General features: G+C 45.5%; 1 protein-coding gene across 8 annotated transcripts in view; it reads right to left on the reverse strand.

The window, feature by feature from the left end:
* Nucleotides 1–6886: 6886 nt before the first annotated feature.
* The window catches only part of CAP1 (cyclase associated actin cytoskeleton regulatory protein 1), a 39173-nt gene continuing 22439 nt past the window's right edge, over nt 6887–23620 (reverse strand). For all 8 annotated transcript variants that reach the window (XM_085648334.1, XM_085648330.1, XM_085648331.1 and 5 more), the window contains 10 exons: nt 20966–21043; nt 20708–20851; nt 20161–20246; nt 16984–17089; nt 16614–16797; nt 14822–15015; nt 11321–11444; nt 10579–10661; nt 9208–9354; nt 6887–8187 (listed from right to left, as the gene is read on the reverse strand). In XM_085648334.1, the coding sequence (XP_085504460.1) occupies nt 8104–8187; nt 9208–9354; nt 10579–10661; nt 11321–11444; nt 14822–15015; nt 16614–16797; nt 16984–17089; nt 20161–20246; nt 20708–20851; nt 20966–21043 (1230 nt within the window). In that variant the 3' untranslated portion in view covers nt 6887–8103. The remainder of the gene's footprint in view (nt 8188–9207; nt 9355–10578; nt 10662–11320; nt 11445–14821; nt 15016–16613; nt 16798–16983; nt 17090–20160; nt 20247–20707; nt 20852–20965; nt 21044–23620) is intronic.

Genomic DNA, 23620 nt, shown 5'->3' on the forward strand with positions numbered 1-23620 from the left:
CTCCTGTCCCGCAGAGCGTGTCCCACCCTTCTGCTGGCCCTGCACACCGCTGTTCCTCACTCCGGGGCACTGCTCTGGTTCCAGAGGATCCCCGGCCCCACATGGAGAGAAGGACCCAGCCGCTTCCGGCAGGAGCAGTCACGTGGGCCGGAGCCCAAGGCAGTAGACCAAGCCTCCTCCTACTACATGTTGCGTAGCACCCCTGCTGGGCCGTAAAGTGGATTGATGGGCCAAACGCCGGAACCGCTAGCAGGAACCAGCGGTGACCCGGGTCCTTCAGCGCGCTGTGAGTTCCGGTGCTTCTCACCGATGTTTCAACCAGCTACCGGATAATTGTAGAGCGGATGTTGCTAGGAACGGGCGCACTCGGACGGAGCGGCCTCAGAGAGCGGCCATTTCTCACGGCATTTGGCCACGTCCCCCCCACCTGAATATTCTTAAGGTCTGAATTGGGATTCTATCACTTGAAGTCCAAAGTATACAAACCTTGTCCTCAGAAGTTCTTCTGTGTCAGTATGTGTGCAAGTGCCCATGTGTGTACAAATCCATAGCCACTAAACCAGGATATGAAAACGCTCCCGAGTATGTGACATTATGTGCATCGATAAACGCCACCCCTTCAATTCAAAGCCTGAAAATAAATAGCCTAATGGTACAGGATATGGATGTGTAAAATTCCACCTATTGAAACCAGTACAGTATTTAAGAAAAATGCTACTTATCCAGTATGCATCTGTTCGTGGCATATAGAGCTGTAGCGCCATATGCTTTAGAATAGATCGCCATCTTGTGTTGGGTCCGGATGTTTGCACTTTGTTTTTGTTCAAAGTAGTCTTTGCAGTCACGAGGTAGGTGACTCCTCCTTTCGGTGATCATGCGAATGGGCATCGACTCCATCCCCAGATTGTTTTTGCCGTAAGGGTGATGGAGTTAGTAAAAGTAGTAAAGGGGTGTCCATGTATAGTGTGTCTAAGTAAGATAATACTGGAACCGATAAAGGTACCCAAGGAGGCATGTGGGCGCATATGGTTCTACAGCTCTATATGTCAAGAACAGATTCATATTGGGTAAGTAGCATTTTCTGTTCGAGGCATATGAGCTGTAGATCATACGCTTTAGCATAGACTATACAGCAGTTATCTCCCAAGCGGTGGCTAACCTGTATCTGTTGCAGTGGTTTGAAATAGTGTTCTTAAAACCGTCTGGAACACACTAGCTTGTTGTTTTGCGAACACATCTACACAATAGTGCTTTGTGAATGTAGATAATGTTGCAGTCTTGCAGATATCAGAAGGGTATGTTTCATAGAAGCCCCTAGTTTGCGTGTAGAGTGCACCCTAGGGGGGGAATTGTTAATGTGCGCATATTTGGATGCACTTAACTATCCACCATGCAATACCTGCTTTTGATATGGGATTGCCTTTATGCTGTGGTGAAAAAGCAACAAAGAGTGGTTGCGTTTTCCTAAAAGATTTAGTTCTTTCAATGTAATGTAGTATGGCTCTTTTTATATCAAATGTGTGAAGAGCACGTTCTGCCACGGAGTCTGGTTAAAGGAAGAAAACAGGTAACTCAACAGACTGGTTGAGATGAAATGCAGAAACTACTTTAGGTACAAATTTGGGGTTAGTCCCAAGAACCACTTGATTTTGGTGAATTTGTAAAAAATGGTTCTTGCATAGTTAGTGCCTGGAGCTCACCTACTCTTCGAAGGGATGTGATGGCTATAAGGAAGGCCACCTTCCAGGTGAGAAATTGTAGTTCACATTTGTGCAATGGCTCAAAGGGTGGACTCATGACGTTAAGATTCCACACTGGAGAGGGTGGAAATCTCTGAGGAATTATTCTTTTGAGTCCTTCCATAAAGGCTTTGATAGCAGGCACTAGAAACAAAGACAAGTGTTGTTCGTTTTGTAGGTATGCAGCTATGGTAGCAAGGTGTGAGCTTATAGATGTATATGCGAAGTTAGAATGCTGTAGGTGTAACAGATAGCAAATGAGGTTTTGGATGGAAGCATCTAGTGGATTCATTTTATTATTTGTACAGTAAATTAAAAATAGTTTCCACTTAGCTGCATAGCACGCTCTTGTGATAGGGCGCCTAGCCTCTTTAATGACGTTCATGCAGTCTTGCGGAAGATTAAGGTAGCCAAACTATGATTTCCGGTGCCAGATCACAAGGTTGAGTTGACTGATCTGGATGTCTCATCACTCCATGGTTCGGAGTGAGAAGCTTGGAGGAGAGGCTTAGTTTTTGGTGAGGAACTACTGATGGTTCCAACAGGGTTGTGAACCATGGTTGTCTAGCCCATGTGGGAGCAACTAGGATCATTGTCAGGGAAAGTTGTTTGAGCTTCCAAACCACTAATGGAATTAGCGTGAGAGGTGGAAAGGCGTAAGCAAATTTTCCTGACCAATTCATCCATAGCGCATTGCCTTTGGATAATGGGTGAGGATACCTGGACGCGAAGCGTGGGCATTTTGCACTGAGGTGTGCAGCGAAGAGATCTATTTCTGGGTAGCCCCACATCTGGAAGAATGGGAGGAGAACTTGAGGATGTAGTTCCCATTCGTGGATCTGTTGTCTTTGACGACTGAGCAGATCTGCAATCTGATTCTTTATTCCTGGGAGGTGTCTGCAAGGAGATATATCTTTTGAGGCATAACCCATCTCCATATGCTTTGAGCTAGTTGTGAAAGCTGTAGAGTGTGCCTCCCCTGTTTTTGTATGTAGTACATTGCGGTCATGTTGTCTGTATGAACTAGGACAGCTTTGCCTACTAGATGCAGTTGAAAACCTTTCAATGCAAGAAAAATTGCTGGTAGCTCCAGATGGTTTATTTGGAGTGGTTTTTGTTGTAGGGTCCACATGCCTGGAATGGTATGTTTTTGAAGATGAGCTCCCCAACCAGCGAGCGATGAGTCTGCTGTTAGCACTATCTGTGAAACCGGGTCAAAGAATTGCCACCCCTTGGAAAGGTTTTGTGTATTCCACCACTGCACAGAGCGATGAGTGCGGCCGTCCACCAACACTAGATCTGTTAACTGACCTTGAGCCTGGTTCCACTGGCATGCTAAGCATTCCTGTAGGGGACGCATTTGAAGTCTTGCGTAAGGAACGATTAGAATGCAAGAAGCCATCATGATGATCAATTGCATGAACACTCGGGCTGGCAGTGAGTGTTGAGGCTGAAATTGGGATATCAGATTTTACATGTTGTGTATCTGGACTGGGTTGGGGTAAGCTAGAGTTTTGCAAGTGTCTATCGTGGCTCCTAGGTACTCTTGCGTGTTGAACAGCTGGAGGTGAGACTTGGTGAGGTTTACAATGAATCCCAAGTCGTGAAGCAGCTTAACTGTTTTGAGAGTACAATATATGCAGCTGTGTTGTGATCTGGCTTTTATTAGCCAGTCGTCCAGGTAAGGGAAGATGTGAATGTGTGATCTTCTTAAATGAGCCGAGACTACTGCCAGACACTTGGTGAAGACTGGGTGTTGTAGTTACCCCGAATGGGAGAGCTTTGAAATAGTAATGTTGTCCGTCCACCAAGAAGCTGAGATATTTTCTGTGAACCGGGTGAATGGGAATATGGAAGTAGGCGTCCTTTAAATCTAGGGTGGATAGAAAGTCGCTTTGCTAAAGCAATGGTAGCACCTGTTGGAGGGTGACCATGTGGAAATGGTCTGACAATGTAGAGATTTAGCTGTCTGAGGTCTAGTATAGGCCTTAGAGAGCGGTCCTTTTTTGAAATTAAGAAATACAGGGAGTACACGCCGGTCCCTTGATGATGTAGTGGGACTGGGTCCATCATATGTTTTTGTAACAGAGAGAGAATCTCTTGTTTTAAGAGGGTGAGATGATCTAGTGACATTGCACGTTCTCTTGGAAGAATAGTTGGGGCAGTGCAGGTACGTTCCAGGCAGTAACCATACTTGATAATCTGTATTACCCACTTGTCTGATGTGATTGACTTCCAGACAGGTAGGAACTGTGAGAGACGTCCCCCGACAGGAGTGTAATGATCGGGGGTAGCGGAGCGAAGTCACTGTTCATTAGCAGGGGAAGTGCGGGTGGAGTTACCTCTGCCTCTTCCCTTGTTATTATTTCCTCTGTAACCTCCTCGAAAATAACCTCTGGAGGAGGTAGATTGGTTGCTACCCTTATAAGAGGAGGAGGGATTCTCTGTGGACACTGTTTTTTAGCCACCCCTGTAAAAGAAGCGGCGAAAGGAACCCCTGCTAGAAGGTAATTGTAAGGCCCCCATGGCCTTTGCAGTTTCCGTGTCTTTCTTCATCTTTTCTAGGGAAGTATCGACAGCTGACCCGAAAAGATGCTCCTTATCAAAAGGCTGATTAAGTATGGAGGATTGTACCTCCTGCTTGAATCCAGAGATTAAGCCAAGCGTGTCTGCGCAAAAGTATGCTAGTGTTGATGGCACGAGATGCAGTGTCTGCCGCGTCCAGTGTGCATTTGATGGACGTGTTAGTAATGAGCTTCCCTTCCTGAATGAGGTAGTTCGCTTTGGTTTTATACTCATCTGGCAAATGTTGCAGGAGTTTCCAACTCATCGTAGTGAGCCCTATTGTAGTATGCTAAGAGAGCCTGAGCAATGGCAATACGCCAATGGTTGGCCCCCTGCGAAGCCACTCTTTTGCCTGAGGCATCAATGAGTTTAGACTCCTTATCAGGAGGAGGAGAGGAGTTGCCTGTGGTTTTATTTTAAAAGTTTTGTATAGCGCGAACAAGACCCCGTGATATTGAGCAGCCCTGTTGATAAGCTGAACATAGCCAATGTGGTCGACAGGTGGGGAGGGGCTGGAGGGATACAGGTCGGGGTCATGGTCTTGATTTGGTTCCCTATTATAATTCTCCCAGGGGTCAGTGTCCTGTGGTGTGTCCTGATCTTGTGGCTTATCCTGCTGTTGATCCCCATAATCCTCATCCTGCGAGTCAGGTGATAGTGGAGGTGGTGGTGAATTTGATGGTGTAATAATTAAATTTGGGTTAGGGTTAGGAGGAGAAGAGGAAGGTATGTAAGGGGGGTGGGGGGGGGAAGGGTTAGTACCCATGTCTTTTTTCTTTAGAGGTATAGTGCAATCCTTAGAGAGCCAGCTTCCGTTTTTTTAGGAAGAGTGGCCAGGAGGTGTCCAGTTTTAGGGTTAATATTTTGTCTTCTTTAGCCGGTTTGGGCTCTGAAGCTTTCTGAGTGGCAGGTTTCAGCTTCAAATTTTTTGGCGCAGAGGATCTCGGCTACAAGCCTTCATGTGTTGAGTATTTAGGTTTGGACAATTTCAGCTCCGAAGTTTAGGTTTGGAAGATTTCAGCTCCGAAGCTTTAGGTTTGGAGGATGTCGGCTCAGAGGCCTTCGATGTCGAAGGGGTATTTGGTGCCGGTGGTGTGGAGACTGGCAAATGTTTTGTCTTCTGTTTCGGTGCCGAAGGTGTTGGTTCGGCACTGGAATGGGGCTGGCTAGAGCCAGAGCTGGAAGGCTTGTCTTTGTGTTTCATAGCCGGGCTGGAAGGCGGGGCACCTGAAACTCCGTGCCGATCTGTACTCACTGTAAATTAACCTAAGAGATGTTCCGTTGTTCTTCCATGACGGAGTCAGCCTCGGACACAGAGACCAGTTCTTCGTCCCCGGCTTCTGCAGCTGGACGGTTGAAATCTGAATCTTCGCTGAAGATGTCCTTTATGGAGCCGCAACTGAGTTTAATCTCATGGCGCCGAGCCAGACTATCACAAATTGACTTCTTCGATCGGAACGATCGACACGCTTCACAGTCCTGTTTGTCGTGTTCCAGGGATAAGCAGAGGTTGCAGGCCTCGGGCAAATCGGTGCTTGGAACTTTAGCACGACATCTGGGACATTGCTTAAAGGAGTCCGTTCCATCGACTGCTTGCGTTGTTGGCACGGGTAGGCCAGACGGCCCGCCTCGAAGTTCCCGATCGAAGGTTTCCTCAGTTTAAAAGATAAGCATCGAATGGGAAACCGCGATCGAAAGACAATACCGTTGAGGGTAGAGGATTGCGCATCGAAGCGGTTCAAGAACGATACCGAACCGGAGTGCAGCAATACACATCCGAACCAGATGGGGGAAAAAAATAACCTGGGGATGGAGTCGATGCCCATGCGCACTATCACTGAAAAGAGGAGCCCCCTACCTTGTGACTGCAAAGACTTCTTCAAACAAAAACAAAGTGCAAAGATCCGGACCCAACACTAGAAGGCGATCTATGCTAAAGCATATGATCTACACCTCATATGCCTCGAACAAACTTCCTCTAGCAAGGGCATCTTCCTGATCACAAACATCGCCGGTGGTGGTTGCACTAGAATATGCATTTAAAAAAAAAAAAATTATATAGTGTTGCCTTTGATGTTTTTTCTCTCATTGATTTATTTTAAAAGTTTTGTATAGCGCGAACAAGACCCCGAGGGGTATCAGAGCACTTCACAATAATGAAAGGGAGGAACATACTTTGTTATATCTGGCAATACATATTTACTCTTTGCTTTTGTAAACATATAAGGGGGGGGGGGGAATACTTCTCATTGGTAACAGTATGCAATAACCTTTCCTTTGGTACAGATCACCAAGTATGGACTGCCTGCTTCCAGTGTATGTGCATCACTCTTCCAACCCATTGGAGTCAGCCTCCATTGCCATACCCTAATGCCAGTTTCTGATTAGATCACCATTGCGCACGTAAGCACAGCTCCCAGTGACTGTACAATACCAACACAACTTTTACTACTCCTCACAACACCAATACACCCACTGCCCTCCTCCCACTCCCCTTTGTGCCACCATGTGCAAATATGGTGCCAACGACATCTTAACTGCTCACTTTCTTCTGTTTGGTATTTAAAACAAGAAAGGAATACTTAACAATTGGCATTGACTTTATTCTATTTCATTCACTGTACGTACATTGGAAAGGCTAATTCCCACAAATCTCAAGAAAGAATTTAAAGTCAATGGAGAATAAAAAAAATTGCATATATTTGTTAATTATACTCATGAAAAAAGTCTCGCAAAATTTACAAAGGAAACACTGTGGGGACAGATTTATTCAGACGTGGATGGCACTGGCGAGAGGTGGTCCCTTCATGTGCATCAAAACAAGACCGTTCTGTCGGACATCCCTGGGACAGAGACAGCAAGCACCGTCAAAGGAGAGAAATCCAGATGCGGAGGAAAGAAAGTGCCAAAGTAGCGGAGATAAAGGAGGGGTGTGCACATATGCGAACAAAGCCAGAAGATGGAGCCCCCTGTATCACTGGACTCTGCGGCGATGGGAGTCACTAACCCTACCTCTCAAATAATTCCCCACAGCCTTCACAGCCAGAGCAGAGACTAGGTGGGGAAACAGCAGAGCTCAAGGGTTGGCGAGCCCAAAACCATTGCATTTCTACAAGTCATTAAGTGGGCTCCTTGTTATCGGATGTGATGGAATGAAGCAGGAAGGAGGAGGGCTTTATACACACGCCCTCCACTTTTGGTCCTGTGGCCAGGAAGATGCTCACACAACCCCTTCTGTCCCTTTGATGAGTTCTTGAGGTCAATAAGAACCTAAAATCAGATTATCATTTTGCTGAAACACGTTGTGCTGGGGACTCCACCCCCTTTGCACAGACCCTGTTATGTTTTAATAAGTTGTGGAAGCGATCTGTAACACCTGAATTATGTGGAAGGCTTGGCACTGGAGTGTTCCTGGATGAAGAATTCTTCTAAGACGACAGCCTAGTGGCGGACCAGCAGAGTCCTCTCCTTTCTAGGCTAACCAAGCGCACGGCGCCTGGGAACATTTAACCCATGGGCAGAGATCCAATGGCGTAACAAAAGCAGCAGCCGGGAAATAAAGCTTGCAGGTAGGGAGAAGGAGGCTTTCATGGGGCAGGAATGTGTGCAAGGGGAACACCATCTTACCCCCAATCCCAGTGCTGAGGTATACGAAGAAGGCAAACAGCCAGGTTCCATGCCCGTGAGAAAGGAAGGGTGGGTGGGAGGGAGGGAGGGAGGGCAGAGAAGCAGGAAGAGCAGTAAGATGCAGTAAGGCAAGCAGAGAAGGATTCTTCACTCCAGGGGCCTCGGGGACATCTCAGCCAGCAATCTCCGTCATGGTGGTGACAAGCTTTTGTCCGTTCCAAACAGTCTTGAACTGCTCAGGTACTGGGAACTCGTTCTATGAAGAGAAGGAACTAGTTAATAAAAAAAAAAAAACACTAAGCCAACAATGTGCACAGACAGGACAGCACAGCAGATACCCCCGGCCTAAAGACAAACATTTTAACGAATGTTAATTTCTCATATTAATCTGAACGAGTGGCACTTGTTCCAGGTACATCCCATACTATTCTTGTTTAGCTTGTCTATGTAGGCACAGAAGGGGGAACAGCCTTCATTAGAAGAGTTCAGCACAAACTTCTATGCCACAAGCAGTCCTCACAAGATGCTACCTACCATATTGCGCATGCACAATTTAGAAATCACATAATAAAACTCTGTGGAAGATACTTGACTGGACTCTGAAACATATTTGATTCGACCAGTGATTATAACACATTGAGACACCCACTGTTTTTCGAACTTTAAACCTACACTGGAAACAGCTCCTAGCGTACATAAGTGTTTAAACATCTAACACAAAACAATGCCCCGAATGCACAGAGGAACCAGACCTCATGTCCTCCTCCATACATGCCCACTGCTCATTCCAGCCACAAACTATCCATGGAAACTATTTTGACAATCCAGACTTTTCTACCAACTTTTATTTCCTCTCTGCTTCGATGCACATAAGCACACGTTTGTTATGCATACAAGGAGTGCAATTTGAGCAACGTTACTTACTATGTGCTACAATTTGGAAAACGTGGATGTTCGGCTTGGGTAGATTTTTCATACCTTGCACAATGGTGGGTCCGTCCTCTGAAAACAGTCACAATATACTCAAGGAACAATTTATCCCTCTTCCTTATTTAAGACACCCATAGCACTCTCTAGAAACAGATTTAGCCCGCCTCGTGTGTTACAAAGCTCATCCCCAAAACACGGCTCTTTCCCCAAAACCAAGACCGAATCTAGGAACACATCCTCCCTTCCGGGTAACCACCCAGCAGCCCATTATAGCACCATAGCCAATAGTCAAAGTCTGCCATGCCTCTGTGCAGACGTCACGAAGAGAGAAAAGTCAATGACTTACAAAGTCGTCGCCGCTGCTGGTTGGAACTAGGATGTTCATTTCAGAGGATTTGGCGCTGACTATCTCACAGTCCAAGCAATCTTTACTCAGGTATACGTGGCAGCCATCAGTTTTATTAATGGATACTGTTGGCACTTTACCCAAAACCTACAAGGAAAGAACATCGTGGAAGATCAGCGGAGTCAAGGAATCCAGACCGCAATAATGCTGGCACATGGAAAGAAACACTGTACACTCACAGCACAACAATAACATGGAGTTGAGTTTCAAACAGTGTTGCAACAAAGAAACAGGCAGATTAAGAGGGTGTGTAAAACCATTCGACAGGTAGTGGGTACTTTTATCACCCAACAAACATTGGCGAAACCAATAGGTCTCACCTATACAAGAGATTTTGGCTTGGACAATGTTTTAGCCATATTGTACATCAACGTGGCTACTGTTCAGTATGGCTAAAAGTTAGTGGCGTACAGGAGAGTGTTGTAGAGTGGAATAGCAAAGTGTGGAGTAGAGTGGCATAGAGTGTTGTGTATTGGAAGGGCAGAGTGGAACTGAGTAGAGTGGTATAAGGTGCAGCGACGTGGATTAGAATGTTGTAGAGTGGCGTGGATTAGAATGGTGCAGAGTGGCGCGGATTAGAATGGTGCAGAGTAGCGCGGATTAGAATGGCGCAGATTAGAGTGGTGTAGAGTGGCGTGGAGCATAGTGGCATGGATTAGAATGGTGCAGAGTGGCGTGGAGCAGAGTGGCGTGCATTAGCACAAAGTGTAGCAGAGTATAGTGTCAGAGTGCAGCGGCATAGAATTCAGCAGCGTACAATGCTGCGGCATAGATTAGAGTAGTGTGTGGGGGGCAGGGCAAAGCATGCAGGGGGGGAGGGGGCAGGGCAAAGTGTGCTGGGGAGGTAAGGGGGGGGGGGGGTGGCAGGCAGGCCAAAGTGTGCCAGGGGTGGGGGCAGGGCAAAGTGGGCCGGGGGCAGGGCAAAGTGGGCCGGGGGGTGGGGGCAGGGCAAAGTGTTGCAGAGTGCAGTGAGGTGAAGTGGAACTGCGCAGAGTTAAGTGGAGTGGCGTAGAGTGGAGTGGAGTATGCATGGTGCTGTAGCACACTGCTATTACAGACAATACATTTTTAATTGAAATTACCATTATATTTGCACAGACATACAGTTTTACTAAAACTATACCGTTTTCAAATACTTGCACTATTCATTTAAATGTGGTTTGCTAGAAAAAAATAAGAGTTTCTTGTGAAGGAAGATCACAGAAATGTGCTGCATGGTGCGACTATTAAGCACATTATTCCTATTTCAGTGCACAACCCAGCAACAGATTTCTCACAGTTGAACCACAACAATCGTTGGAGCACACTTACCTGCACTTTCACATCTCGGCTGTTGATTATTTCCACAATGCCCACAGCATCGTCAAAGACCAAGCCAAGCTTTTTACAGTTATCTGAGAACGTGCAAAGAGAATTTCCATTGGACGTTAGTGTCACACAGTAAACAAGTGCTCCAAAGTTCAGACTGTAACAGATACTACACACCCTCAATATCAAAGCCCGATCCAGTTCAGAAAGGGGCTAAGTAGCTTATGGCCAACTAAGTAGGCTCACTTACTATTGCTGCTCTTTTCCCCTCACTTAACTTTGAAGGTGGATGCAAAATGACCTATGGATTGAAGTAAAATCCACCCACATCACCCCCCGTGAATCCTACCGATTTTGTATTCCCACTTTAGCCTAAGATGATTGCTCATGCCAAAAAAAACAAACAAAAAAAAAAACCACAAATCACACTTCCTACATTTTACTGTTAGTACATCCCCTCCTCAACCCTCCATTGCAAAATGAAGATTCCAATATAGAAGCCATAGACTTACATCCTTGTAGAATTAGTAGATAGAACAAACATGAATTAATTAAAACTTGTTTGGAAGAGAGTTGGAGATGAAATTGCAAGAATAGTATTGTGATCAAAAAGAGTACTGAGACGGACGTAGCTATTGCACAATTGTGTGAAAGTATCTCGGATTTCCATTCCCAACACCTCTGCATCCCAGAATGTTGCTTTATGATCCCCTCCCTTTTGATCTGCTAGGGTGTCAGCTCTCACCCACAGTGATGGAGTTGATCTTTCCCTTTATCTGCAGAGTGCTGTTCACACACTTGTAGACATACACCACTTGCTTGAGCTCAGTATCGTTGATCACCAGCTTGGAGGCATTCTCATAGTTCTCCTGTCGAGAGAAATATCCAGTTACAATTCATACCAGTGCCAGAATGGATGCTGGTACCACCTGCCACACCACAAGCATTCACAGAAAAAATACCTGTTGCACCGGTTATGCCACCTAGTATTACCCATTCACATCAGTATACTCTATCGCAACACTGCCAGTCTTGCTCCGTCACACCACCACCTGTCCATTGTCGCACCACCAGTCGGTCAGATTAACAATGATACAAGTTATTACGGTGTCAACAACAGCAGACTGAAAAAAAGTGTTACCACCAGCTCCCTGGAATGAATGTTGTCTTAGGAAATGAACAAGTGATGGGAGGAGGATCGCAGAACATTTGGGCATGCTCACCTGCTGCCAATCGATGTGCCATTAACTAAAGTCTCTAGAATTGCAGACACCCGATGACACTAAATAGATACCAAATTGAACACTCCTAGGTTGCACAGTATGATTCAGAAACAGAATTATATGAGCAACAATACTCCAAAAGAAGGGACGGTAGTGAAGGTTTTATGTGAGCCATGGAGTTCAACCCTTGTTACCAGTTAACATTGACCTAATCCTGCATGATATCTCCTTTTTAAGCACAAATCCATTAAAAACAAGCACTCTGCAATGTCATCACAGAGGAGTGAACCTCGAACTGAATTGCGTACCTGCCACTACAGTATCCTAATGAGAAAAAGTCAGGCAGGAGAGTACCCTGATAATGAAGTGACAGGGAAAGGGGGTAGACATCCAAGCATGAGATTTGCCAGTCACTCATCAACACACTTATGGCACACAGAGCCATTCCACGAGTCAGCTATCAAAGCAACCCATGAACTTACTAATCTAAGCCTTTTGCTCCAACTCTTACTAAAGTGTGCATTGCAAGTACTTAGAAATGCCATTACTTTATTGCCTACATGTCAAACTAATGTAGGAATGTGCACCTTTTTTACATGTCACCCCCACTTTTTGCCTGGTATTTGATGCGATTTCGATTGGAAGTGCGCTGGGTTCCTGCCAACAAGGTCCCCAGTGCCAGTACACTCTCAAAACTGCATTTGTACCCCAACTGGCAAAACCTTGAACACTACCCGAAGTCCCTAGTAAGTGATACTTCTGGTACCTAGGGCAAGGAGGTTAAAGAGGGTTTCTATGGGCTGCAGCACGAATTGTGTCACCCCAAAAGACCCCATACCAAACACATACATATTGCCCCTGCAGGCTGCATGTCTTGGTGCAGACAAAAGTGGAAACATAGCACACACAACTGTGTGCCATGCCCACAGACACTGCATGTAGTATTGTTAAGTCACCCCTACAGCAGGCAGTACAGCTCTAAGGCAAGGTACACTATACTGCATGTGAGGATATACCTGCATGAGCAGATATGCCCCTGTGCTAGTCAGCTCTAATGCTGCCAGTACAAGTGAACAGGGAAGCCATCCTGAGTACGCATGTTAAAATGAGTTCCCCAGCTACATGATGGCTTCGCTGAAAATATTAATAAACCCACAATGATACCAGGGTCAGATTTATTAATACAAGCACACAGAGGGCACCCTAGCGGTGCCCTCTGAAAATCTACCAGCTACTGGTGTGCTGGCTGACTGTTTGCCAGTCTGCCACCAGAGACATGCTTCTGACACCCACGGGTGAGAGCCTTTGCTCTGAGAAGGTCAGAAACAAAGCCTGATCAGGCAGAGGGTCTTCACAACCTCTCCCTCACCCCAATAGGATGACCTGCAGATTAGCATTTCAAGGAAGGATAGCGTCAAAGAGCCCATCACCGTTGGTACGTGAATCTGGCTACTCGCAGGAGAGGAAGCCAGACAATTAGATCCTGCTGACCTACGTAGGACACTGAAGAGACACGAAAGCAAGAAATGACTTGTCACCAGCCCTGCCAGCCCGTCTGCTGTTCCCCATCGAATTGAGCAAAAGTTGTCTCATCCTGCAAGCTGTTGTGCCCCCCAAAGTCCGGGAGGACTGCCTGCCTTCAACAAAGACCCAGGGAATCCCGTAGAGCAGTAGAGCTGCTCTCCTGCATGCACCTAAAGAACCACCATGAGGACTCCAGAACCGTCAAAACCCGAAGCCGCCAAACTTCTTACACTAGTTGGCAGAAGGTGAATTCCCTATTGAGCGCTTTACTTGAATCCTGACTGTAAAAGGACGATAGTTGCATTTTGTGCTACCGACACCTTTCTCCATAAAATTGACATGGACTACCTAGTTTAGGTAGCACTTGTGGCAATGCCTGCTAGTGTCTGCCAAGAGTTCCTACACATTACTTCTGTGGTCATGTGCTGTTTTAACAATGCAGTATGGATGTTCGACTACCAAGTGCTAAAGATAATGTAACATTTTAAGAAACTTGATTTAAGAGCAGAGATACTCTGAGAGACCCGAGACAGTACAAAGAATTTATACGGGAGAGCCAACCCATCTCCATCAGCAGTAGCACTCCCATCGCACAGTAGTGTCCCATTAGCTACACCCAGCTCACTAGTGTCTCCGCAATGGCAGGGGAGCGTCGCCCCACTGCCTGGCTCAGAGCCAGCAAATGTAAAATAAAACTATGCTCATGCAGTTTTATTTTACATTTGCTGGTTCTAAGCCAGCGGTGTTGGGAGGGGCTGGCGAAAGCATAGGAGGGGGGTGGGGGAGGAGTGCTACGTGCACTCCACTCCCTAAGTGTGCATGTGCGTTTTGGCCGGCCGTCTCAGGCTGACCAAAACACACATGCACACTCAGGCCAGGGAGTCTGTGGGGTTTCTCCAGCCCAGCTGCTCAATGCAGCTGGGCAAACCCCACAGACTCCCTGGCCCGAGTAGGGCGTCTTTTCTGCCTGCTCAGACCGATCCACAAGCACAGGCTGTGAGTCTATCCCAGGGGCTGCTGAAACCAGCAGGCAGGAAGAGGAGAGGTGGCAAGAGGAGATGCGAAGCTGGAGGCGGCAAACCCCAAGTTAAAAAAAAAAAAAAAAAAAAAAAAAAAAAAAAAACCCACAAAGTATTGCATCCCCATCCCCCCTCCCCCCTCTCCCCACCACGCAATGTCTCCTGTGCAACCCCACCTGCCCCACCACTCTTTGTTTATGGTGACTGCCGCTGGTCTCTACCATCTCCTCACCCCAAATCCTTAATATCCCTCAAAGGTTCATGCTGAAACCTATTTGTTGGTTATGTAGCTTACTCTGCTGATACTATGTGACCCAAAACGTTTTGAACTCTCTCTCCCCACATCCAAACCCTACCCTTGTGCCATGATGAAAGAAATGCAACACTTCCCTGGTACTGCTGCTCAAGGAACATTCTACTACTGCAATGCTGCCAACAGGTACATATCAAGTGCAAGTCAAAACTGCTCGAGGCACCTACCACTCGCCACTTCTTGCCATCCAGCTCCAGAAGAGCTGGCTCTTTCTTGGGTGCACTTTTAGGGGGTGCACTGCTCGCAGCAGCAGTAGGCTTTGGTGTGATGAATGGCTTGGGCCCACTCCGGACGGGTCCTCCAGGGGCCTTCAGTCCAGGGTTCTTGTGAGTCTTTAAAGTGTCAGGGACGTGTTTCAGTGCTGGAGAGAAACACAAGAAACAGCTATTTGATAAAAATATCAGATGCACATGAATTAAGCACCTATTGAAAACACAAAAAGCAAACATTGCTGCACTCCAAGGAACACAAAATAATGTTTCTGAACTTTCCCTCCCAGTCGGATCTCAAAATGAAGCCTATGCTCATGCTCTACCGTCAACACACCCTGTCAGAACACCACATACAATTCCACATTTAGAAAAAGAGGCTGAGTAGGTGCAAATGAACAAGTAAAGAAGAAAGTCCCACTCTTTACAGTGCGGTCTCCCATCCCCAAGTTATTCCACATAGCCCCAGCTCACAGAGTACGGACCTTCTGGCCCAAGGTGATATCCTACTCACACTGTGACAATCTTAACCTTGCATGGTAATCCTAAACCTATTCTGCTTGGCCGACCCATTTTTTTCTCTCCCTTGTGTTTGGGAGACATCCAACACCATGAACCTCCCTAGACACCATTGAACACAGTATTTACCCTGCACTGTCCCTCCCTGAGAAACATCTAACACTGCTTCCACCTAGGCCTCATGTAAATCACCCCGTCTATCCTTAGGCTTATCACCCCATGAAAAACTGTATTTTATGCCTCCCTCAATAAACAGCGCTCGGACGCTTTACAGCTAGGCTTGTGCTATACAAATCCCAATACGTATCTACACTATACTCACCTTGCATCTCCCTGTAAACCATACCTTGTAATAGTCACAAATATAGGCCATAACAACGCACCCTACACCACACAAGGCATTAGCACGTATTCTCAATAACAGTTACCTGGCTTGGCAGTTCGGGCTGGACTGCTCCGATGAGGAGCCAAGTCAAGGCTAATTTCTATATGGCTGGGTCCAAACTGAGGTGGCATGGTGGGTGAAAAACAATGGATTGGGATGTGTCCCAAGTGATTGCCAGTAGATGGGATCAATTCAAGCATTCCATTCATCACCTTGTCGTTACAACAATTACACTCAAAACACATTTACATACATTCAATGACATTTACTGTTACCACGCATAAAACTACGTGTTGCAACCCCATTTCAATTAATTCACATACGTAAATACATAAAACATTTTTACTATCCACTAACACTGCCCATCCATAAATCCTAAACTCCCCTTCCTACCCCTATACACCACACATTCCTGAAGCCTAATACCCCGTAATGCCAATCCTTGAACCCCAAACTCCCTTACTATCCCTATTCACCATCCATCCCTGAACACTAAAAAACGCTTAACGCCCCTATATGCGATCCACCCCTGAACCCTAAATAGCCCTTACTATCTTAAAAATGAAACCCACCGCAAATCCCCTCACTGCCGCTAAACCCCACCACCTACCATTAAACGCGTTTCAAATAAAGTGTGTTTAACTAACCTCATTGCAACTTACTTTGCTGTGGTGATCCCTAGTGGTAGTGGATGCGCTTAGTGGATGCGCTGTACTGTTCTAATACAATACACCTACCATCTCCCTGTGAGCTCTCATGCCACACTAAAATTGCATCCCCATTTCCCAATACTCCCCTTTTCTCCCCAAGGCCCATCTCAGGAGCCCCGTTCATCATGGCGCTCACCATGTGTGATCCCCTCTCCCTGGTTGATCTGTGCAAAGAGTTCGGACCGGCTGACTGAGCTCCCACTGTCTGGAGAGCTGGGAGCTGCTGGTGGTGGCGGAGGTGGTGGTCCTGGAGGCGGAGGAGGAGGGGCCCCAGCTCGTGGTGCAGCAGGGCACACAGCACTTCCGGAAGCTTTGGGTCCCTGAAAGATGAGAAGCAGATACATTTTCATTAGCAATTATTATAAATGATGTACGACTCTTGTTAGACACATTGTAGAATACAAGTGATCAATGAACAAGACAAGCTGATACAGAACATTCCCTTCTGACCATCCAAGGAACAGTTGCAGCGATCACCGACAACCACGGACGCAATCCGCACTTACCGTTGTGCTCCAGGCCAGCCCAGTGGTGTGATACTCCTTAATATATGCCTGAAGTTCGGTCCAGATATTCAGATAGGCCTTGGTCCATTCCACATGTTTCTTGTCACTAAGAGCGAGACAGGGAAAGGGTATTACAAGAGTTGCCAGATTTCTTACACAAACGCACAGCCCTGGGCATCAGCACTGCAAGGGGCTCTGTCGCTTAAAAAAATAAAAAAAAAAATAAAAAAAAAGGGGATAGCCAGGGTGAAATTGATTGGAGAATCAAGAGAAAGTGCACACGCTTAGGGCAGGAGTGTACACAAGGATTTATCCAGGGTCCATGTTCCAGCCATCCGATCTGGCCCAGTTCTAGGGGGACGGAAAGGTGGGTCATGCCCACAAAAGTGATATCTGGTCCACCCAAGGACAATTCACAAACAGCTACCCACCCTTTGTTCCTTTTTTTTAAAAAAATACGCCAAGTGAGTATTGCGGCGTGTTCTCTCTCCCCAATTCTTTTGCTTTAAGAGCTTGGGGAATGATGTGAAATTAGCAGGATGGAAGCTGCTGACATGTACAAATGAACAGAGCTTCCTGAAACACTCCCATCACAACAAGAGAGCCCGCCATCTCCCATACAAGATACTCAATACGCAAAACCAGCCACGACAGAAAATCTGAAAAAAATATTTTTCCTTCAAGTAAAGTAAATTAAAATGTACATTTAATTAGAACATATATATTTTAATAATGATATGTTTTATTTTTTTCCTGTCGGACCATTTCTAACTAGCAGCGCAATATGAAAAATAGTTAACAGTTTTTTTATATATAGCCCTAAATATCACACTGTCATTTCAAACGGCTGTAAAAATTACAACAGTTACTAAACATTATGGCACTCGGTTTATCTACTTAGGAAGGATAGAAGGTGAAGTCTGTCCAAACCAAAAGTGAAAAAAAGATGTTGTAGAAAGAAAGAACATTCTGTGAACCAGTCTACTTGATTCACATGACCTCTGCATGTCTGTAGGTGGTTATAGGCTCATGGCTAAGTGCGCCAGCCCCTGTGCCATCGGCAGTGTATGTGGCTTTCAGGATATTGATTTGAATCTCAATAAGAGTATTTCAGAATTTCATCCTTCTGATATTGGTAAAATTGATATTACTGGATCAACTTATAGGAACGCTTGTATAGTGCTAGAAAACTTAACTAGTTCCTATGAACACAAGCTACATATGTGGTTACCAAAGACATAAGACCTAAAAGATCAGGCGAAACAACCCGATTAGCATTGCCGGTGGGGTTACATATGCATTAAAAGGCAGGGCACAATGAGATTCCTGCAGCACTCCCAGGAAAATGTGACTGTCGTGATATTAATAAAGAAACTTGTGTAAAAACGTACTCCAGAATGGCTTACAAAACATTCATTTAAAATGATGAAATCCTAGCTCAACGTTCAAACTTCGTATGTGTTGCCACGTGTACAACCCAGGAAGCTATTCTAAATTTGGAGAACATTTGTCCAAGATTTCTATGGTGTAGACAAAAAATAGATTTGTAATTCTTCTTGAAAAGTGTAACTTACTCTTAGCTACAATGGCACAGCTATAATATCTACACGTCTGTATGTATGTATACATGATAACAAATGGGAAACTGTATTATAATTATAAGTAGCGGTGTACAAAGTTGAGAAAAGTTGTGAGTCTTAGCTTTGAATTAATGTTCCCCATCTGCAAAGTGCTGTTTTTTTATTTTTATTCACAGATGCAAAAGGCGTACTGTGCAGCAGCAAACGTTTCCACTACCACGTTGGGCCAGAATTTTGAACCCGAGCCATTTCTAATTGGTTTACATAAGCCATGTCCCTTCCTTTTATCCAGAGCCGGGAAGTCCTAGGACAAGACTTCTGGCATCTGGGAAGGGGAAGTAAGCAGCTTGTCAGAATATGGATATTGGGTTTCCTTGCAATCAGCAGGGGACAGACTAGTCAGAAACTCTTACAAACAGTTTACAACGCTGCATAAACAGGGTAAAAATACTTCATGTTTTGGAAGAAAATAAGCCTGGTCCAGTCCACGTGCTGGTCTGGCATGGTGTAAAATGTCTGCAGGGGCTGAAGGTCCTAGCTGGCTCCTTGGGTCAATGACAGACAAGTAGAGGCCCCAAGTCACTGCAATTTGTAGGCAGGGTGGACAATATCATGCATTCTGATGCTCCATCCTGTGGGAGTGCATCTTCCAAACTTCTACATGCTTCTATTGGAGGAGTGGGAGACTGGGGCATTCCTTTCCAATACGTCACATTTGGAATGCACTCCAGCAGCAATGCTGACTGGACTGAAACAAAGTGCAGGGAAGAAATGGTGAGAGTTGTGAACTCAGGCAGAGACGATGGCCTACAAAAAGCTTTTGTGAGTATCTGTAGTCTTATTCAGAAAGATCCCGCCCAACATGGTCAACTAGTACAAAGGCCACTCATTTCCTTTCACATTTTGCAGTTAGCAAATCCTTTGAACTTGCAAATGAGCACAGCTGTAGTTACACTGTGTCTCGAGAACTTAATAGTACAGAACTACAGACTCTGTAGTTTGAGCAACTTAAACCACGAAATTAGAAGTATGAATAAGTTCAAAGCAGCCACGCTTTAATCACTCCTCTCTATGGAGACAACTCCTACCAAAAGCCATGAGACGTTAGAGGAGTCGTCCGAGGATGAGTGTTCGCAAATGAAAATGTGAAGCACTAGGCTCACTTGTACGAGTTACACCACTGAAATGTTCCAGCTCTGATCTTCCGGTAACCTATGTAGTGGCCTCACATCCCCATCAGAATGCTTAAGAGCAGCTCCTCTTGATAGCCCATCATTTTTTCCACCTTAGGGTCAGACATGAGCCTTCCTTCGCATAATTCTACTTCTCACCCCCTTTCCTCTTGTTGTTTCGGGTGTACTTCCTAAACTGAAGCCGTGACCTCTGAACACACAATGATAGAGAATAAGCTCGGCTCATTTACTTGCTGGCGTAAGCAAGTAGAATACCCACGAGTTATTTGCCCTAGAATTGCGTTGCCTCAGAGTGTCTGTACTATCTTGTCAGTAGAAATACATGGTCTCTCAAGAAGGTGATTTACCTAGTTAATGAGTGAGTAGTTAATCAAATTCCACCCAAACCCCAGTGATGAACTTACACATCCTTGTAGTCTTTCAGCACCCGGTTGGTGTAAAACGTGGCTGCATCATTCATTTCCTTCACGTAGGGACTTGGCTTTGGGGCCTTACAAAGTGAGTTAGAAGATAAGAAACAGGTATAAATGCATATTCAGGAAAGAATAGCTTACCAATGATGTGCACAGTGGCTGTGACCGAAACACCTGAGAAGAGGGAAATTCTACCATCACATGCGGTGCACAAGAACTGCCCTTCTGAAACAGGTCACTGCTACCAACCACAGTACATGCAGAATGCTCCTAGGCATCTCACCACTGTCACACGACAACTGGAAGTCTGACGATCACACAACCAGAGAGAAACCACAATGGAGGCCCCACCCTTTCCCAATGTGTTCTGCACTCCAAGTAGCCGACACACTGATCTAGAAAACATACTGAGCTAATGAGGGCGTCCACAAACAAAACCTTAGTTTGACAGATGGCACTCATCTTCAAATCTTCCTCAAACCCAAGTTCATTAAAAAAAACTGCCCAATTCTCAAGCATTCACAGCTCCTCATCTCACCACTGCCAGCCAGCCCAGGGCCGGCACGCTCTCGCTGACAGCCGACAAGTGATTGAAGAGTTTACTGCCACGATTCTTCTCTCTAAAATCTTGAATCGCCTGGATCTTCTCCGACAAAGGCTTCAACAAGGTCATAAGTTCTTTCTGGGAAGAGGAGAACAGGACAGAGGTCAGTGGTGATATTAGATGAAACCTTTTATGGGCACTAGGGACAGCAAAGACAGTCAACAAACGATTTCTGACTTTTCCAAATCTCACCTCTTCTGGCTTTTGACACCGGGAAGCTGTCACAAGGACACCCTGCTCAATCTTCAGCCCAGCGAGGACCATGTCAGCCTAGAAGGAAGAAGAAGAAACATTTACTGTATCCTATATCACCTTATTGCATCTCTCCAGCTAGATAGGAGATAGCAGGGAGATAGGGGAAAATGGGAACCACAAGGACACCGGCTGTCAGCAAGAGAAAGAGCAAATGAAGGCTATGTAAGGAAATAAAGTTTATTTTATAGTAAGGGTGACTCTTGGAGAAAGGAGATTCTATCATCTATCAATGCCTCGTAGCCAACAGCACCTATAAGAGCTGAAGCAACCAGGTAAAGCTTCGAGGCCCATTATGTGGATAAGTACTGGGCACCTCTACATTAAACGTGTCCCTCAGTATTAGGGCTCCCTCAAACAGTACCACAGTGTGCAAAGTAAAAAGTCTGCATATGGCAGGGCTACCTGTAGAGTGCGGGAGAAATTAGGACCCCCCCCATTACCACCCAGAACCCTGCGACCCCCTGGCGTTCTAAATCTTCCATATGGCAGACATCGGGAAAGCATTTTGACCAGCTGACGTTTTCGGAGGCGGTTAGAGCATTGGCATAGACTCTAATGTGATCTATAGTTGTATCCTCAACTTCTGATTGGTGACGATTACAGTTACTGTTTACAGGGAGCTTTTAACAGCTAATGTTACTTTACGCCAACTGAGACACGTTAACCCTTGTGGCATAAACCGCTTTAATCAAGAGAAATAACTTGCATCTCTAGTAGCGAAAATAATAGAAATTGTATTCTTCTACAAGTAAGGGCTTGGAAATGGACATACTGAAGTGAGAGTTTACAAACTTAGGTCTGTTCGTCCCAGTGCCCACAACAAGCACTAAGCTCATAAATCTCATCATCTAGGAACGCCTAAAAGACGCTGTAACTAGCAACTGTCACGTTAGCCCTGCAAAAACTGAACAAAGATCGAGAGATCGTGGCCATCTACAGTCCCATAGCTGACCAACCCTTACTAGGAAAAATATAAAAACTGTGGGAACTACTCAACGTTCTTTAATCCCTGAAGAATGTAAACTTATTCAAAACCATTTGTCCACACTCAATCGGACTGTAGGACCCAAGCATCCTATGGAATAGAACAGAGGTGGTTCTAACTATCCAAGACAGCAAACATATATGTATGCATATACTACTGGATGCCTGAGCAGCTTGAGATCGCATCGACCAGCCAGCTGCTGTTACCTGGTTTAGGTCTACTGAAAAACTAGACACACGGATTTAAATCAACTGAGTTACTCCTCAGGGATCGACTCTTCTCCAATTCACTTCAACAACTCATTACCCCACTCTGTCCAGCATCATTGAAGGCTGCAAGATTGGGTTTGACATGGGTGACTTACTGTCAAATGGTAGGACACTGGGTTAATCTCCCATGCCCGTAAAGATCTGCAACCTGGAGGTAGTAATAGGCTGACATCTCTCCTTTACCAATCAAGCAAACAAAGTTGCCCAAGTTGTCCATCATCTCGGCCAAACTCAGTGTGAATGTGTAGTATCCCGCGTGCGCCCAATTCCTTCATGTCCAATGTGGTGTCTGGAATGCGGAGAGCGAGTGTTGGTGTGTTATGAAGAGGGAAGCCAGGAGATGGGCACATTTAATAGGATGGAGCCCTGACAGGACCTAGCTGATATTGTTGTAATCCAAGGACCTAACTCGAAATAAAGAACTTACCTCCTACCTGAATGTAAGCAGACCCTGCTCTCCAACAGAATCCCAGTGGTGGTAAAAGTCAGGTTTTGATTATTAAAACCATTCATTTTCAAGGAGTTGCCAGCTAAGACAAACTCCAAAGCATTCCAGAACAATGAAATAGTCTTGTTTAAAAACTCGTTACCAGTTTATTGGTACCTTCTACACTCGTATGACAATGGTCAACCCCAGTAGTCTTAACGTTAAGTGCTCACATCTTTGAGGCCCTTTAATCTCACTGCCCTTCTATCCTCTAATGCATGCTCCACAATTACAGATCGGAAAACGCCTACCATGCACACATTAACAACCATATCACAACAGTGAAATCCTGGCTGAATGCACACACCAGTCCATTATTGACTCCCTTGTTACTCAAGGTTACTCCATAACCTAGTAGGATAGAAAAATCAAACTGGGTGGAGGAATTCAAATTAGTCGAAGAGACTCAAATTCCTCACTGTCACACCCTTCTAGTCATCTTTTGAATGCCTTAAGATGGTCCTCCCTATCTCCATCATACACTATCTTCACATCGTTTATCACCCACCTAAGATGAAGGACAGCTTTGAAGCAGAGAGATTACTTTTCTACAAGTCAAACATCTTTGAATAACACCAACATCTGAAATTATATTACTGACTGGTGTAAACAAAAATGCAAAACGTTCAAATACCCAAATTCTCACTTTCCGCTGTACGACCTCTACCAACAGTACCCCATACTGATGAACAATTGATGGATCACGGGTCTCGTGTTTCTCCTCAATCGCTTGCACCCCCTTGAGCTTGACTGGTCAGACCACCATACCATTCTCTTCCAGCTAAACATCTGCGACCCATCCTGATCAGCCAAACACACTCCTCAAAAAGAATATGATGGCATCTGCTCCT

Source organism: Triturus cristatus, chromosome 3_2 (genome assembly GCF_964204655.1).
Source record: "Triturus cristatus chromosome 3_2, aTriCri1.1, whole genome shotgun sequence".
NCBI classification, from domain to species: Eukaryota; Metazoa; Chordata; class Amphibia; order Caudata; family Salamandridae; genus Triturus; species Triturus cristatus.